Source organism: Phyllostomus hastatus, unplaced genomic scaffold (genome assembly GCF_019186645.2).
Source record: "Phyllostomus hastatus isolate PE091 unplaced genomic scaffold, TTU_PhHast_1.1 phas_contig_17, whole genome shotgun sequence".
NCBI lineage: Eukaryota > Metazoa > Chordata > Mammalia > Chiroptera > Phyllostomidae > Phyllostomus > Phyllostomus hastatus.
In genome coordinates this window covers 25,882,609-25,900,635 of record NW_025333664.1, presented here as the reverse complement: position 1 = coordinate 25,900,635, position 18,027 = coordinate 25,882,609, and the positions used below count along the sequence as shown (strand labels likewise).

General features: G+C 33.8%; 1 protein-coding gene across 2 annotated transcripts in view; it reads left to right on the top strand.

Annotated features, from left to right (window-relative positions):
• GPCPD1 (glycerophosphocholine phosphodiesterase 1) overlaps positions 1-18,027 on the top strand; it is a 53,672-nt gene that overhangs the window by 14,815 nt on the left and 20,830 nt on the right. For both annotated transcript variants that reach the window (XR_006785029.1, XM_045833390.1), the window contains exons 5-11: positions 3,207-3,282; positions 5,626-5,667; positions 7,740-7,863; positions 11,845-12,076; positions 13,895-14,057; positions 14,366-14,498; positions 15,542-15,596. Coding sequence is in view for 1 of the 2 variants with exons in the window: in XM_045833390.1 (XP_045689346.1) it covers positions 3,207-3,282; positions 5,626-5,667; positions 7,740-7,863; positions 11,845-12,076; positions 13,895-14,057; positions 14,366-14,498; positions 15,542-15,596 (825 nt within the window). In the remaining variant the exon portion in view is untranslated. The remainder of the gene's footprint in view (positions 1-3,206; positions 3,283-5,625; positions 5,668-7,739; positions 7,864-11,844; positions 12,077-13,894; positions 14,058-14,365; positions 14,499-15,541; positions 15,597-18,027) is intronic.

The following is an 18,027-nucleotide window of genomic DNA, read 5'->3' as shown; positions in this document are numbered from 1 at the left end:
AATATAATAAAAATCTAAATGCTCAATACCCTCAGCTGTTAACTTCCAGTTTGAACCACCTCATAGATATTGGTCCACCTAGCTTCTTTTACTTGGCTCATTCCTAAGCAACCATTTTTCTTAATGGTCTTATTAAAAATAATGGTTTTTATAAATAACTATGGTCTGGCCTCTGACAGCATAAAGTTTCCTCAGAGAACCTTTTCCATGCATTTTTTTTTTCCAAAATTGTTAAAAACACTAAAATTCTAAAAATTCGTATTTATGTTTTTCATGATATTAAAAACAGTGATAGTACATGAGTATTTGCTTGGTAGTTTGTTAAAATTAAACGAACTCCAATTTAAATGTTGGATAATAATCTTGTTTATTTCTCTCAGTGTTTGATGTAGCTGAGTGATTGTCCATACTGTTGAAGAAAGCAGCCATTAAGATTTCTTGTTGCGTGTGGAAACATAGATGTGTTTTCATTTTTGTTAGCATGCGTGTTTGAAAAACATTCCGGCAGTCCTCTGATTTAAACTATGCTAATTTGTGAAATACCATGATTCTACTAGTACTGCAAATGGAATATTGTCTTGGATTGATACTGTCTTGCCGCACTGCCTCCCATGCCCAAGGTCACTTTCCACCTGACTCTAAAATGCTTAAAATTGTGGCAGCCTTTTACAGAATGAAACTGTTCTTTTTTTCTAAGCTTGAAGATTGTTTTTCATGGGATAGAGCTTTAAAAAAGATTTCATGTTTTGGAGTCATTACTGAGATTTTTAATATATTACTGCTCAGGCCTTAACATTTTTTTTTAAAAGAACTTCAGTAAGCTCAAATTTAAAATTACCTTCTAAAGTTTAATAAAGTAGTCATAACAATTTAGGAAATTCACTGTATTTTAAAACTTAGTACATCCCCCCCCCCCCCCCAGTATTATAACACTTTGTGTACCAAACAACATGGGTTTGTAGTGTGAACGCTAGTGGACATAATTTTAAGTCATCTGTTCAGTCAGCTCTTTGGACTGCTCCTCACATAGCCATTCTGTCCAAGCCCAAATTGTTTTATGCTGTGACTAGTGGCTTCACAACTAAAACGTATGAGGGTAGAGTTCATTGAAATTACTACTAAAATATATTCCCTATCAAATATTTAATCCACAGGGCTATTCTTAACATGATTAACTGTAGATACTATAGTGAATACATTGTCAAGTTCCCCTGACATCTAAACTAAAACAAAAACAAAGCAAATTCTCTTTTTTCCTCTATCTACTTTTTATCCTTGCTGATAGTTAACATTATATTCATGGCACCCTTTCAAATCACCTTTGATTAGTAACTTCCATAAGAATATAAATTCATACCATCTTTGTAGTGAAGAGGATTTTATTTATTTTTTTGGTAGGGGATGTGGGGAACATGGGAGGAAAGGAGTAGTTTCGTTTTTTCTGGCTGCTTATTATTGTTAAGGAACATCATTCTATTTTTAATGTATACATTTGTATCTCTTGAGGATTGGAAAGTTTGGTGTTTAAAAAAACAAATTCAGAAAACTGACAGGAAAAGTTGTAGTAAAAAAACATCTAGGCAATGTAGGATTATATGCACCTCTTTCTTTTAGTTGTTATGAAAATTAAATTCACCATATTTTAATATGAACAGTTTCACATTTACATTTTAAAAACTGTATACCTAGTCTAACAATTCATAAGTAAATCTTTTTAACAAGGATGTATTTGTCTAGAGAAAAAGAGCAGTTCCTGTGTTATCCCAGGATAAGTGATTTGAATGAGTATGTAGTGCTATTTTAGTTTTCAAATTTTGAAACTTTGCAAGTTTTAAAAAAGATTTTAACCTTTGGTTATTTTAAGTGGTAGAATTATCTCATGTTTAATAACCTAATAATGTGCCTAATTTGTTACCTACTTACTTATTATCATTTGACACAGTTATTAAATATAATCAATATTGAAATCCTACAACATGTTATAAGAGAATATTTAATGTCATCTAAAGATGTACAATATTCTTAGAGAGAAGCTTATATTTTTCAGGCTTTTTAAGAGTACATTTAGTATACACCTAGAAAAGGGCTTGAGGATTATATATGAAAATGTTGATAGTGATTAATCCTGAGTGGTGTGATAATGGGTGACTTTGTTTTTTCTTTTTGCTTCCCTGTGTTTTACTACATTACTCAGAAGACATGTAAAGATCAAAAAAATAAAGTAACTTGTAAAGATTACAGTTGAAAATTTGCTTTTAAAATATGTATTGAAGTGTTTTGGCATATAAGTTTAGTCATTTTTTTAAATAATTAAAGGAAAATTAGGAAGCATTTATTACACAGTCTATTAGGTATGGTATATACCTGAAATCTGTTGGTAGGTTTATTCTTGTTTTTAAATTGGTGTAGATGTTATTGACACCATATAAAGCTTTATTTTCTCTTTCAGTAAGAGAACTTGATAACAGGACAATATTAGGAGTTACCACAGTATATGAATTTATAAACTCGAAGACATAATGAGTAAAACTGGATGTTAGTCCCCCTTTTATCAGATTTGTTCTTCAGATTTACCCATGCATGTGTCTTTTTTTTTAGGGTTTCCTGTGCCCTTTAGAAACACTGGTTACTGTGATAAGAGAAATTGATGTTCTTCCTGTTATCTACTTACTATTCTTAAATGTGTATAGTAACAGATTTTATTATGCCTCAAGTTTCTTGAGTACCTTATAACTGAAGTACTTGTTCCTACTATTCCTATGATATAGAGTTTAGGCTTTTTCCAAACACTTTGAGAGTTACTTAAGTTGAGATACTTTATCCAGTTACACCCCATTGACTGCTGACTTACCAAACATAAAGTATATTTCTAGTTAACTTTAATTTAGGACAGAATAATCAGTTGAAGATTAAAATTGCATTAAAAAAATTGAGTATCATAGGCAGATTTAAGAATGGGTTTAAAATGGTTTTATGTGCCAGTTCATCTCATTTTTCTTTGTTTACTATCTCATCCTCATTTTTTTCCAGCACTCATCAAATTTTGTGACCTAGTACTTTCCTGATTGGGGGCATATTGATAATTAACAAGATTAATCACTTGGTTTCATATTTAGTATAAACTTAGGCCACAAACATCTCATGGAGTCATGGGTAGAAAATAAGATATAAGAAATTATTGCAGACATTTAACTTTTAAATTGCAGACTATCGGTGGTCCATGTCAAGTCATAGTTCACAAGTGGGAGACTCATCTACAACCACGATCAATAACCCCTTTAGGTATGGGCATTAACTGCATCTGTTTGAGGCATATGCATAAAGTTACTAATATGCTGCACAATGGCTTAGTGGGATTTAATAAGTTTTTATTCTAAAGTTTAAGGACAGATTTCACTTAGCATATCATGAATCTTTCAAAACTAAGTAGTTCTTAATTGCTTTTTTTATAAACTTTATTAGGAATGTTTGCCTAGTTATTTTTATTTTCTTGGGTTAGGTTAATTTATTGTAGAATATTTATTTTCATTTGGATAATTAACAAAGTTTATGAATAACCATCTTTGCTGAGCATCCATGGCTTTATTTGATTACTTGCTCAGAGAACTTAGAGAACTTTTGAGGAAAGAATTAATTCAAAACAAAGATTCACTTTTTAAAAAAATATTTACAAATTTTTTTATTTATGGATTTTAGAGGGAAAGGGAAGTGGGGAGAGAGAAAGAAACATGGATTTGTTGTTCCACTTACTTATACATTCATTGGTTGATTTTTTGTATGTGCCCTGACCAGGGATCGAACACGCGATCTTGGTGTGTGAGGATGATGCTTTAACCAACTGAGCTACCTAGCCAGGGCAAAAACAAAGATTCTTAAATTTTTTAACTTTAAATAGTAAGAATAGAACAAGTTATTCTACGCTTTCTGTGTGTTTTTTTAAACCAGTAAATACTTGAATAAACATGTATAAATAAATTCAAATTTCTTGGTTGTAGCAGACATATTTTCCTCATAACTTAAATACCTTGCTGGCTGTGTTAAAATTCATATTCAGGTAGGTTATTTTTTAATGGCTGAATTTCCTGCAGCCTTTTTTTTTATATAGATTTTATTTATTTACTTTCAGAGAGAGGGGAAGGGAGGGAGAATGAAAGGGAAAGAAACATCAGTGTGTGAGAGATACATTGATTGGTTGCGTCTCACATGTCCCCAGCTGGGGACCTGGCCCACAACCTAGGCATGTGCCCTGGATGGAAATTGAATGGGCAGCCTTTTGGTTCATTGACTGGTGCACAGTCTACCGAGCCACACCAGCCAGGACAGTTTCTTTTTCTTTTTTTCTTTTTTTCTTTTTTTTTTTAACCTTGTTCAGTTTTCTTATGCCTAAAAATGGCATTTCTCTTCATACAAGTATTTTTTAAATTCCTTTTTCATACTAAGATTAAAATTTGAAGTTTATTTCATATTTATTAAATTATTCACTTGGAATTCATCTGTAAATTGACTCAATACTGAGAAATGTATCTTTCAGTTTCTAGGGAAAATTAGAATGTAAAGATTATAAATGGCTTTCTAGTTACCAGCTTAGAAAGCAGTGGGAGATGCTGCTTTACCCTGAGTAGAAACATCTTGTTTAAACAGATATCTCATTCCATCCTCTTTATTGGATTTTCTTTTTCTATGTTTTAATCCTTTTTATAGTGTATTTAGAATTTTTCTGATAGTGTGCTTTAGAATTATTACAGTTCTATACTGAAGTTGACAATTATTAGATACTGAATATTTAAAAATAATATGCATTTTGAAGCATCTTGCAGTTAAATATATTTATTATTATGAGAAGTGGGATGATTTTCCTCCTGGTGTTTTAAAAAGATATTTATACTTTTGGTAAAACAGAATTTCTAAACTTAAGAGCTGTGTGAAATCTATCAGAGAATCTTCATTAGGAACTGTCACACTTATTTTGACAAATATTTCAGGCATATTTAAAGTAAACCAGGAGAGGAAGGAGCAGGGAATTAGTATGTTAATCAGAGGGTGGGGCTTGATGGCTTATTTCATTCAGTTGAACTTTCTGTTTAGGAGGGCATATATGTGCTAGAACTTACTGTTTTGGTAGTTCCTCACAGCTCTGGGTATACAGGTAAGTTTACTCTGTTTGTAAAGCTTTTAGCTGGCTGTACAGGAGAGATGAGGAGAATTACATTTTAGATAAGTTCAGAATATGCATTACATAAGAATAAGCATTTTAATTGTGCCAAGACCTTTGGTTTAAAAAATGAATCGAGAGATATTGTTGTCCCGTAATCTGTCAGTCTCACACATTGGTGGGTGTGGAGGTTTGTTCCAGTGCCTCTAGAGCACCTGTCTGAGTAGTTTTCTTTCTCTTCCTTGTAACATCGTGAATAATCATCAAGTATGTAAGAACTGTTACTGTTTGATAGCCTTCTTCAAAGGGGATTCTATATTGAGGGCTACAATAAATATGCTTATTCACTTTGGGCTGCTTTTAAATTTTAGAGTTTATATTTTTAAAAATGCTTAAGGTAGGTAATTTCTCAATTGTTTATTCTATATACATCATGAATTTTAACTAGCTTTTCTATTTTCCTTCAATTCTAGAAAATGAAATTATTATTGATGACGGACAATTTGGAATCCACAGTAAGTGAGACTGAGTTTTCAAATTTTTTACTGATGTGGTTGAGATGTTATGCAACATTCATTAGAAACAAATAGCATAGGGAAATATGACAGGGTTGGATATTGAAAATAGAGGCTAAATCTCAGAAACAAATAACATTCTCTTAAATAATACTTTACAGTATGTATAATTCTTATGCTTTAAAATTTTGATCATTTTGGTTTTTACTTGATTGGTGATTTCAGGTATTTGAGTTAATGTTAATACCATCACTTTTTAACATTATTATGTTTGAAAATGATATGAACAGTTCTAAACATTTAAGGTGTGAAACGTTACTCTTACGCTAAACTTACGCGTTTTGTATGTTTGTGTGCATTTACAGTAAAACCCAGATTAAGCAAAATCTTCTAGTAATTCTGACTTAGTCTTTAACATTTAATTTACAGTATATTAGAAAATCCTTTTACCTCTGAATATGTTGAAAATGTTACTCATTTGTATACTTCTGCTTCAGTAAACACTTTATCTTGAGAATTCAGGTTTTCAGTGACTTGAATTCTCACAATGTATCAGCATTATCAACATTATGCTAAACTGCATTTTCATTTTAAATACTTTACTGTAGCAGTCAAATAGTGTAAAGGGACTGGCAGAATGTCTCCTTGTGCTGACTGAACCAGAGATAGATCGCTGATAACCAGTTTGCTTTCCTGTCAAGAACAGGAAGAAACAGATCTGAATGTTTTGCTTATGGTTTTACTAGGCACACATATTTTTAGAAATGTACGTGTTTTGGCAGTGTTTGGATAGGAATTTGGATTTTATTTGGGATTATTTGTATTACATCAGAAGGTAATCTCAAATACTTAAAAAGCTTCAATGTTTAGTATATTATAGTCTTGTTCTTTTTATTTACAAAAGATGATATTTGCACTACATGTTTTGGAGAGCTTTATGGATGAATAGTTTTCTTATTTCTTCAACTGTAATGCATGACATTATATATCTCTATTATTTTTTTTAATTAAGTGAATTTATTGGGATGACATCGATTTACAAAACTATGTAGGTTTCAAGTGTACAGCTGAATAAAACATCATCTGCACACTGCAGAGTTCACCCGTAGCACCAAGCAAAGTCTCTTTCTGTCTTCATTTTCCCCCTCTTTGCCCACCTCCATCTAGCTACCTCTGTTAAAATGCATGGAAATTTTGTTGTTCTTCTAAATTCAGCTTTCGTTAGCTTTTAGAAAGGAAAGCCATATCTCCATTTCTGAATATTATATTTCTGAAACCTATATAGAGAAATAACCATATTTCTCCATTATATTTCTGAAACCCGTTTAAGAGATGATAGTGGCTTCTCTTTATTTTTAAAATTTGCTAATTATTATTAAACATTTTAAAGTTATATTTAAGGAGAAATGTTTCTTGACTTTTGTTTTGTTTTTTTAAGTCCTCTTGAAAACCTTATGTCCAAAACAGCAACTCATTTGCCAGTCTTCAGTATTATGAAAAATGTGTTACCTATTTTACTAGGAGACTGTGATTAAACAGGGCTAATACAGTGCTATCATAGTTGTGCAATTTGTGGTACATTATGTAAGTGTGAGAGTACAGGATTGACTCACAGTTTTAGTCTTGTTCACTCATATCTCAGTCCCTAGCACTATTGGTATAACTAGTTTCAGCTGAATAAATATGAATATATATCTCAGATCTGGGAAGCTTTCGAAGCTTAGTTGTAATCTCCAATGGAACAACTGTAGGTTACAAGCCATCTTGGAGCATATATTCTTTCTGAAATAGATTTTTATTACTTCGGTAGTGGATTTAGAATGGATTGTAAGAATATTTTTATTTAAGTTGTTCAACTATGGCTACTGTTAACATTCATTTCACTTTTCTCCTCCTTTTTATATAAAAGTTCTTTTTCAATGACAGATTTAAGACTACATATATATACCAGTGACATATAACTTTAGTGTATTAAAATCTGAATGTGAACTAGAATTGTCAGCATGTATTGTATTGACTGGATTATTCCAAAAATATGTGTAATAATTACTGTTCTTTCTGTTACTTACCAGATGGTGTTGAGACTTTGGATTCGGGATGGCTGACATGTCAGACTGAAATAAGATTACGTTTGCATTATTCTGAAAAGCCTCCTGTCTCAATAACCAAGAAGAAATTTAAAAAATCTAGATTTAGGTAGGACCATGTGTGTTTGTTACTTAGGCCATTTATTTTCACTAATGCTATAGGTTTCTGGCATTAGCCTTAAAGTGTATAAACTGAGAAAAGAGCAGAGTTATAATGTCTCATTTTCTAATAACTGTAGGGTCTGGTGACAGTGACCTGCTGCCTGCCTCAGGTTGCTGCAGTTACATGTACTTATGCTAGTCTTAATCTCTAAATTTGAAGCTAGTATAATTTGTTTTTTATGTAAATGTTCCCAAGTTTATGCATCTGTATAGCTTATTCCATTTATAATTTCTTTTTTATTAAATTTTTTTTTATTTATTCACTTGAGAGAGAGGGAGAGAGGGAGAGAAACAGAGAAACATCAATGTGTGGTTGCTGGGGGTTATGGCCTGCAACCCAAGCATGTACCCTGGCTGGGAATCGAACCTGCTACACTGTGGTTCGCAGCCCGCACTCAATCCACTGAGCTACGCCAGCCAGAGCCATATATAATTTCTTAATGTAGCAATCGCTAGTTTAAGATTGATATAAGGAAATGATTTTGTGCTAAGTGAGGGCAGAATGGCATAAACAGAAAAATGATTGTTGGAAATATCCTTCAGTGTCCTAAACTTCCCTATAGCTAAAAAATGAAAACCTTTCCATGAAGAAAGATAGCCCTAGCATAGCAGTTCCATATTAGTTTCTTTTTAATCCTATGTTAATTTTAAGAAACAGATGTTAAGCTTTGTGTGAATAGCTAAATAAATAGTAACTTTATTTTACTGTAATGTCATTATATATACCTTTGAGTGAACTGGCTTCTCAGTAACCCAGGCAGCTCTGTCATTTGGATATAATTCATAACAATACTATAGTTTGAAAATCCTTAAATGTTTTACCATAACTGCTTAAATATTATAATACTTATCCCAATCATAAAATACATAAGGGAAAGTGTATGTAACCCTTCATAGTTATTTGCATTGGCTGCTCTGAGAGTGAGTAAAGGATTTTGGGTGTACCTTGTCTCTGTGCATTTCTAGGCCTCTTCTTTGCTTCAGAAAAACCGAGGCTGTTGGACCAAATGGTTGATCTGCAGGATCCATTTGACTGCAAAGATTCTCTAACCAGTTAGTCATATAATTGAATATTCTGTCTACATGTTAAAAGAAGCAAATAAATTGTGTGGCAGCTATAAACTGTCTCATTAGCATAAGACCTTGAACTAAACTAGCAGAAGATAAAGCCTTGGTTGATTGGGCTTATTAGGATTATTTTCCTTGACTGTAATTAAGAAATTAATAGATATTAATGGTTGGGGTTCTGATTGGTTTGCAAATATATGCTGAGTCCTGTACTGTTCTTGTCTATAGAAATTATTTTGAGTGCTAGTTTATATAATATTACTAATATTACAGTGTTGCTGAGGCTTAAGTTGGAATATTTTTGTATAACCATACTTTATTGGACTCTACAAATTAGTAACAGATTGTTATTGAAATAATCATGCATGGCTAAAAACTGATGTTTGTTCGGACTATGTTCCCCCACCCCCAGATTTGCATTAGTGATAGACCAAACTTTCATGAACAGGAAATAAGTTTATAGGTATATTAATACCTGAAAAGGATATAAGGACTTTAAAAATTGAGCAACAGCTTACACATTTTATTTTATTTTGTTTTGATTTATAGATTTTAGAGAGAGGGGGAAAGACAGACAGACAGACATCAGTTTGTTATTCTACTTATATATGCATTCATTGGTTGTTTCTTGTTTGTGCCCTGACCAGGGATCAAACCTGCAACCTTGGTGTATTGGGACGACACTCTAACCAGCTGAGCCACCCAGCCAGGGCAACTTACACATTTTAAATAAACTAGACATGCTGTTTGATCTTACTGCCATCAAATTAAACACAAGTTTCTCTTTCATTTGACTCTAATAAGTGGAAAACAATGATAGAGTATAACATTTATGTAGCTATTTGAATAAATCCTTTAACAAATTCTTTCATAGATCCTTTTAAATGTGATTTTTTTTATGTTTTTTTATAGATGGACATTGTTTTTTGCAGGATAACCTTTTTATCTTCTATGCCTTTCTTGCCTGTTAAATACTGTCCATTTGTGTTCTCTTTATGTATCCTGGTAGAGAATGTTTCTTCCTTCAGGTTCACCAACAGAATCAGTTGTCTAGATGAGAAGAGATGATGATTTTTGTTTGGATTATTGAAGTGCTACTTTTGATTTTATAGTATGATTACAAAACAGTATTACTAATTGAATAATCTATATAGATGTCCCCTCTGGGAGACCTCAGAATTATGTGGCTGAGAGACAAGTCTCAGCAGTGGTTGGAGGCAGGAGGCCATGTAGAGAGAGCAGGCTCCACTAATACAATTCCATTATTTGTATTATCAGTCAGATTCTATTTAAATCTAAAATGAAAAGTTTTGTAGCTCAGCTGTTACTCAGTACCAGCGATTTTCATCTGGTGTGCTGCAAGAATTTTGAAAACATACATTACCTGACTATTTAGGGGCACTGACCTCTTTTCTCTTAAATTGTCAAAAGAATGACAGCAGCCAACACAACAATAACCATCCTGTGTGAAAGGAATCAAAATTACATCTATTTTGGGGGTCAGATTGGCAGTAAATACATTTTTTGGTGTGCCACAGAATTTTATTAATTAGCTTGTGTATGCCATGAGATGAAAAAGATCAAAAATTGCTGCTCTATACACTAACATTGCTTCCTACATAAATAGTATTAGAAGTGTTTAAGCACATATCAGTTGGTGCAAGAAATATTCTAGAGTTGAGTACTTTTTTGCATTACACATGCTCTGTGCAAGTAATTGCCTTTCATAAGGAATAGACTAGCCTATGTGGCCCTATGACGTGGGTAATTGGTCTTTTGTTTTCATTGCTCTGAGGCCTATAAGAGTTTTAGACTCTTGGTTTATATTTTGGCTCATTTGTTTCATTTTTAAAAAGCACATGTGTGTAAATATATATAAACATAAAAATGCATATATTCAAATATACTTAATTCAGTGTTTTTCTTTAATAATATACTTTTTGAAAGACAAATACCATATGATCTCACCAATAAGTAGAACCTAATTAACAAAACAAACAAGCAAGCAAAATACAGCCAGAGACATTGAAATAAAGAATAAACAGTAACAAGAGGGGAGGGAAATAATGGGGGAAAGAAGGGAAAGGGTTGTCAAAGAATGTGTATAAAGGACCCATGGACAAAGTCAAAGGGGGGTAGGATTGAGGGTGGGCGGGCAGGAATGGTGGTGGGAAAATGGAGACGACTGTATTTGAATATTAATAAAAATGATTAAAAATAAAAGCATGAAAATATGTTTATATACTGTTCACAGAGTACCTCAATTCACTGTGGTAAGGGGAAAATTTTTAGTTTACAGCCTCCGAGTCTAATAGTCTTAGTGCACACTGTCAGAATCTAGTTCAATTTTGCATTCGTTTTATGTATGTGCATTTGTTAAACTTCTCAAAAGAAATGGAGATAGCCAGTTACAAATTGGGTGACAATAAATACCTTTTACATTCATTAGAAAAAATTAATGAAAACAACCTTAGGCATAATGAGCATTTGTCTCATTTTAATACTTTAAAGAAATATATATAGACTAAAATGTCAGTGTTTTATAAAATATACCTAATGCCTTAACCTGTACCATGTGTAATCTGTGTTTAATACACAGGGGGAGGGGAGGGGGGTGGCCAAAAGTAGGCTTACAGTTATTTTTATGGACAATAATGCAGTAACTGTTAATAATACAAGAATAAACTGTTTTGCATACTCACAATGGTAAACCCACTTTTGTCTCACCCTGTATTACTTTTATTTCTTGAAGATTTTGCATATTCAGGGAAAACTGCTGAATTTTAGCATTTAGGTAACATTTGTGTGAGTTTCCCTTCTGTTCCACTTTTTTGCATTTCATTTTTTTCCTCTCATTTAGGGTAAAGCTGACAATAGAAGGTCTGGAGGAAGATGATGATGATAGGGTGTCTCCCACTGTCCTTCATAAAATGTCCAATAGCCTGGAGATATCCTTAATAAGTGACAATGAGTTCAAGTGCAGACATTCACAGCCAGAGTGTGGATATGGCTTACAGCCTGATCGTTGGACTGAATATAGCATACAGACAATGGAACCAGATAACCTGGAATTAATATTTGATTTTTTTGAGGTGAGTAGTTCTTTGACTTGAGGGGGTTGAGAAAGAATGCAGGCATAAGATTATTTTTACATATGTTTTGATTTTTATTGTAGTCTAATTTGTGTAAACCCATGACTTGTATGCTTTAGATGTTTAATCCTCTATACATTTTAGCAGGCTTAAAAAACTTAGAGTTGACATACTCAAGTACTGTTAAGAATATAATTAAGAGAACTTCAGCAGAATTAGTTTCAGATCAAGACTAGATATCTTGATATCTGTGTCTGTTCTAAATATAGATGAATTATGTCTGAATTTACCCCCAAGGATAAATAGAGGGATGGGCAGGCTGTGTGACTCTTGGTAGGCAACGTGGTGTAACTAGCATGAGTGAGTCGCTTTCATGACTGAAGTCTGGTTTATTGAGGCATTTTATTATAAGAATTCATTGTAACAGTGGGCTCATTTTTGCAACTTTACTTGAGATTGTAAATATGTAATTAGAGAGAGGTGCTCTAAAAATTGTGCCAGGTTGTTCAGAATCTCTACTGCCAACTTTACAGAGCTACTTGTGACACTTACACTAAAGCTCTCTAGCTTATTGGCTGCTCAGATGCTCCCCGCAGATAATCCTTGGCCCTCCCTTGAGGTCCTTGCTCTGTTGTGCTCTGTAGTTATGTGTACCGCTTCCTTAGACTTGTGTTTTGCCACTTCCATTCCCATTTCCATGAGATTAAAGTTTAAATCTTTGAAGGTAGGTAATATACCTGGCTAGCAGTAGCAGCTATCCACAGTTTTCTTGAAAATGACAGAATTCAGAATGGTTTTAAACCCACTAGGTAACATTTGTTGCACATAACTAAAATGATAATCTTCAAATAGTTTAATTTGATCATTCCTTTAGGCATGGCCCCCCCTTTTTTAAAAGATTTTATTTATTTACTTTTAGACAGAGGGGAGGGGAGGGAGAACAAGAGGGAGAGCAACATGAGTGTGTGAGAGATATATCAATTGGTTGTCTCTCACATATGTCCCTAAAGCCCCAACTGGGGACCTGGCCCACAACCCAGGCATGTGCCCCAACTGGGAATGACCCTTCGGTTTGTAGGGTGGCACTCAATCTACTGAGCCACACCATCCAGGGCTAGGCATAGCCTTTGTGGGTGGCTTTTTAGCTACCTTGCATTAGATGAAATTCAAAGTTGTTTAGTTTCAAAAAACCAAAAACACTTCAAGAAAACTATAATTAGATCTTACCTAAGTAATAAGGTAAGCTGTGGAGTTTTATTATAAAAATAGAAAGTTTTGGTTGTAATGTTTCCTTGTTCTTTAAGGGACCTACCTTTTAATAATCTCTTGAACAGCTAACTTCCCTTTCATTTGGTTAGCAGTTTTGGAAATACTATTTTATTTATAAACTAGGCTGATAAAATACCATTTTTGACAAAGTATTTGATTTCCTGGAGAGCTTCCATCCCCCCTATATCATCTGTGTGGATGCATTTTTAGAGAATGTAATATACATTAAAAAGCTCACTACAAGTGTATCTTAATCTTTGAGTGTACAGTATCTAGTAACTTTCAGTCAGGACTTTAAATTCACCTGATACATATTAGAGGATCAGAAGTACAAGTCAGCAGAGTTATGGTTAATGAAGTAACACATAAAGTCTTAAGTCTTAATATGTACAAAAAAGTATTATTTATTACCAAAAAATGCTCTCTAAATCATGTGGGTATAAATTTGATTGTATTTCTTACTGATCTTCCTCTGTAGAGTGTTTTGATCTTTAAATGGAAAATATTGAAGTATAAGAATTTGGATTATTCTAAACCTCATTTTTTTAGGAAGATCTCAGTGAACATGTAGTTCAGGGTGATGCGCTTCCTGGACATGTGGGTACAGCCTGCCTCTTATCATCCACCATTGCTGAGAGTGGGAAGAGTGCTGGGATCCTTACTCTCCCTATCATGAGCAGAAATTCCAGAAAAACAATAGGTAGAGTGAGAGGTAAGCCTGGAGAAGCAGGGTGGTCCTTTACAAATAAGCAGAGTTAAAATTTTTATTAGATTCAAATTGAGCTTTTGAGAATTTTAAAGATCAAATTACTGATTTGTTTTAGAATATTAACTATATCAACAAGGATATACCTGTTGGATTTTCTAAGCTTTGAATCAGTTTTGACTTGATTTTTTTCCTATTTGATAGAGATTGATAAAGCTAGTTTGGGTGGTATTTATTTAAATGTAATTGAGCTCATCGTGGCCTTTTTAATTGTCTTTATTTTTGTGTGTCCCCCCTTTTTTTCCCTACCAAAGTTGACTATATAATTATTAAGCCATTACCAGGATACAGTTGTGACATGAAATCTTCATTTTCCAAGTACTGGAAGCCAAGAACACCACTGGATGTTGGACATCGAGGTGCAGGGAATTCTACAACAACTGCTCAGTAGGTTGAATGTTTGAGCAGTGTTAGCATTTGGTAGCTCAAACTTGATAATGTTAAATTGGTTTGACTGACAAAAGATCAAATGATTCTTTTATTATTACCCTGCAACTTAAATTTAATTTGGTGACTGGGTTTCCCAATTCAAATTAATTAGAAACTGACTCTCTAAGATTTTGTTAGTGTTTTTAATATTCTACTAAATTGATACGAGAGACATTAAAATTAGAAAGTCAGGCCCCAGAGAAAAGGAGAGTGGAGGAATGGGTGAAAAAGATGAAGGGGAATAAGAGGTACAAACTTCCAGCTGTAAAATAAATAAGCCATGGGGATGTAGTTTACAGCACAGAGAATATAGTCAATAGTATTGTAATAACTTTGACAGATGGTTACTAGACTAATTGTGGTGATCATATCACAAGGTATGTACATGTTGAACACCATGTTGTATACCTGAAACTAATCTAATGTATGCCAACTGTACTTCATGAAATATGTCTTTTTTAAAAATACAAACTAGAAAGCCAGGACAAGCTTACTGCCCAACGAGTCAGCCTGATGACATAAATGTGCCTGCATTGTGGTCCTGACTTTTAGCATGTTGCCCTTTCTGGGTCTCAGTTTCCTCACCTGTTCTCAGTATAGTTTCCATACTTCCACCCTATTAGAGTGTCAGCCTTTTCCCATTCCTCCAGTCTGCCAATAGTAAATCATCTGAGGAGTCATCACCAGGAGCAAGTTCAGTATCTCTACCACTTCCTGCCACTGCAGACGTTCTTTTTCTCTATTGGTCACCTCACCTGGGGTGGTTGTATTGGCATAGGATATGTCTACATTCAGCTTGTAAATACTTAAAATTTTGGAATAAATGCACACACCAACCAGGTGATGGTGAGTCTTATTTTGGGAATGGCTAAATTAGTCTCAAAATAGAGAGTAAGTGCTGTTTCCATTGTTGGAAATGTAGCTGGCTTCTTTATTACATTTGTTTTCTTTATCTTCTTTATAGTATATGATAACTACATTTCTATACATTTCTCTTTCAGACTTGCTAAAGTTCAAGAAAATACTATTGCTTCTTTAAGAAATGCTGCTAGTCATGTAAGTGAACCTCTCTTTTTGTAACTTTGGACTGTTGGTCCAAAGGTAGAAAAGTAGAGATATATGGGTCAGTCTGGGGAGTCTTCCCCAGTCAGCATTAATAGGTTAAAAAGGAGAATGAATATTTATGCTTTGTCTGAACATGTTTCTAAGGGAAGTTGAAGTGTCAAGACATTTGTATTTAGATTCATAGTGCAGTTGAGATAAAAACAATGGAATTAGAAGCATCCTTTTATTTTTTTTTTGAAATAAATTTTGAGTGGTTGGGCAAGAAAAATGTTCCCCATTAAACACTGGTTTTCATCAGCCAAATAATGTGCTCATTCAGATACTCACTTTGGGAATAATGCTAATGTTACATTTTTAACTCCTTTCATCCAGTTCTAAAGGGTTAGAGTCTTTTTTAGATTTTAGTTTTTTTCAGCAACTGCAACTTGACTTTTTAAATTAAGAGCCTGAGATTCCCTTCGCACTTCCCATTCCTCTCTGTACCTGGTTAAAAAGTCTCATGTTCCAGAGTTAAACTAGGGGGAAAGTGAAGGAACGTTTCATTCTTTTATTTCTACTTTTACCACAGTGTCCTCTACATGCCTTTCTGAACTTTGCCTTTTTAAAAATAGTTTAATAGTAAACTTGAATCATCAGATGTTTAACTTTATCACTTATAAATGAGCAAACATCTATTCTAAGACACACTTTTTTCTCTCTTTTTTTTTTTTTACATTTTATTTATTTTTAGAGAGGAGAAGGGAGGGAGAGAAACATTAGGCTGCCCCCATGCCCCCCCTCCCCCAAACTGGGGATTCAGTCCACAACCCAGGTACACGCTCTAACAGAAAATCAAACCAGTGACCACCTGGTTCACAGGCTGCCTGCCACTCAATCCACTGAGCCACACCAGCCAGGGCCTTTTTTCATATTTTAACATCTCTAAAATTGGGATGGGTTTTACAGCTTTCTTAGCTTTTTATCATGGTCTGACTGGCAGTGGTACTTTTTCCCTCTTAGTGATACGTAAAATAATGATACATTTTACCGTAATTACCTATTTTAATGTATATAAATATTAATAATGGATAGTTTTTACTTTTGTTGAAAGGATGATATTAAATATGTGTAGGCCTTGATTTATTATTTGGAACCAGTTTAATTCATTGCAGCTAGCTAATCTAAGTGTTGTTTTATGAGCTGTAAACACATGAAGATCCCTGTTAAAGAACTTGCAGAGTCTCTGCTTTTCAGAGAGGTTTTCAATAGCCTTTTTATTTTGTATTCTAATAAATTCCTTTGTAACTCATGTGGATCACATTTTAGAATATCTTATATTATTAATGATTGGTTTGTTTTAATGTTAAAAACATATCTTTGAAGAGGCTTTTGTCCGTTATTGCCTTATTTCCTAAACTCACACATGAATTTTGGGATCAAATTTTCTCTCTTACTAAAATTATTTTCATAAAGGATGATGATTATGTCAAATTAAACATTTAAACTGGAAAGCTATAATTTAATATGTTTAATCATTACAACTATTTGGAGGTGGTACAGTTTGTCTTTTTCGGTACAAATGGTTTGTGTTATCGTCTTGTTTATATAATAGAAAGAGCTAAGCTTATTTCCTGCTTTAGAAGGAAATCAGAGAACTTGGCTTCTGCATTTTTAGTCTGTTATCCATGTTTACTCATTAGCTGGGCATGGTTTGGAAATGTATCCACCCACTGTTACTCAGTACTTCTCTGGGCCATGAAACATCACAGAAAACTCAGACCTTGTTTCTTTAGACCCCAGCTGGCTTTCTTGCAGTGAACACAGATTTGTATGTCAGGTTATATTCTCAGCCTTTATTTGGATTAATTCATATATCAGATGATTCTGACTTAAAAAATATATCCTTAACTCTAATTTTTGCCCTCCTTCCTTCTGTTTAGGCTTCTATTAGGAAATTTGCCATGCGCATCATTTTTGTTGCCCATTTCTGCTTTCTCTGTCTTTTCAACAGTAGTTGTAGTTTCTTCTTTAATCTGGTTACAGAGGTTTTGCTACAAAAGGCTGTGGTGTTCTCAAATGGATCAAGGAGCATAGCTAAGAGACCACATCCTGTTCTTTTTCCTGCCTCTTCTTTAAGACGCGCTGTCCAGCTAAGATGTGCAGGGGTGGCAGTGTGTGAGGCAGCCCTGTGCCCCAGGTGCCTGCTCAGCTCCATTTCTGCTAAGAGCAATGGCAAAGGTGACACGCCTGTGAAGGCTGTCCCGTCCTGCAAAGGGGGCCCCAGGGCATGTGCAAGTGATCAGTGCCGTTTTTTGCCAGGAAAAAATTGCTCTGCTCTTGCAAAAAGGAAAATACTTAAAATGGTTTTAAGAGAAGAAATTACTTTTTAGGATAAAGCTTGAAGTGTAGCATTGAATCATGAAGACGTTTTATGTTTTTGTAT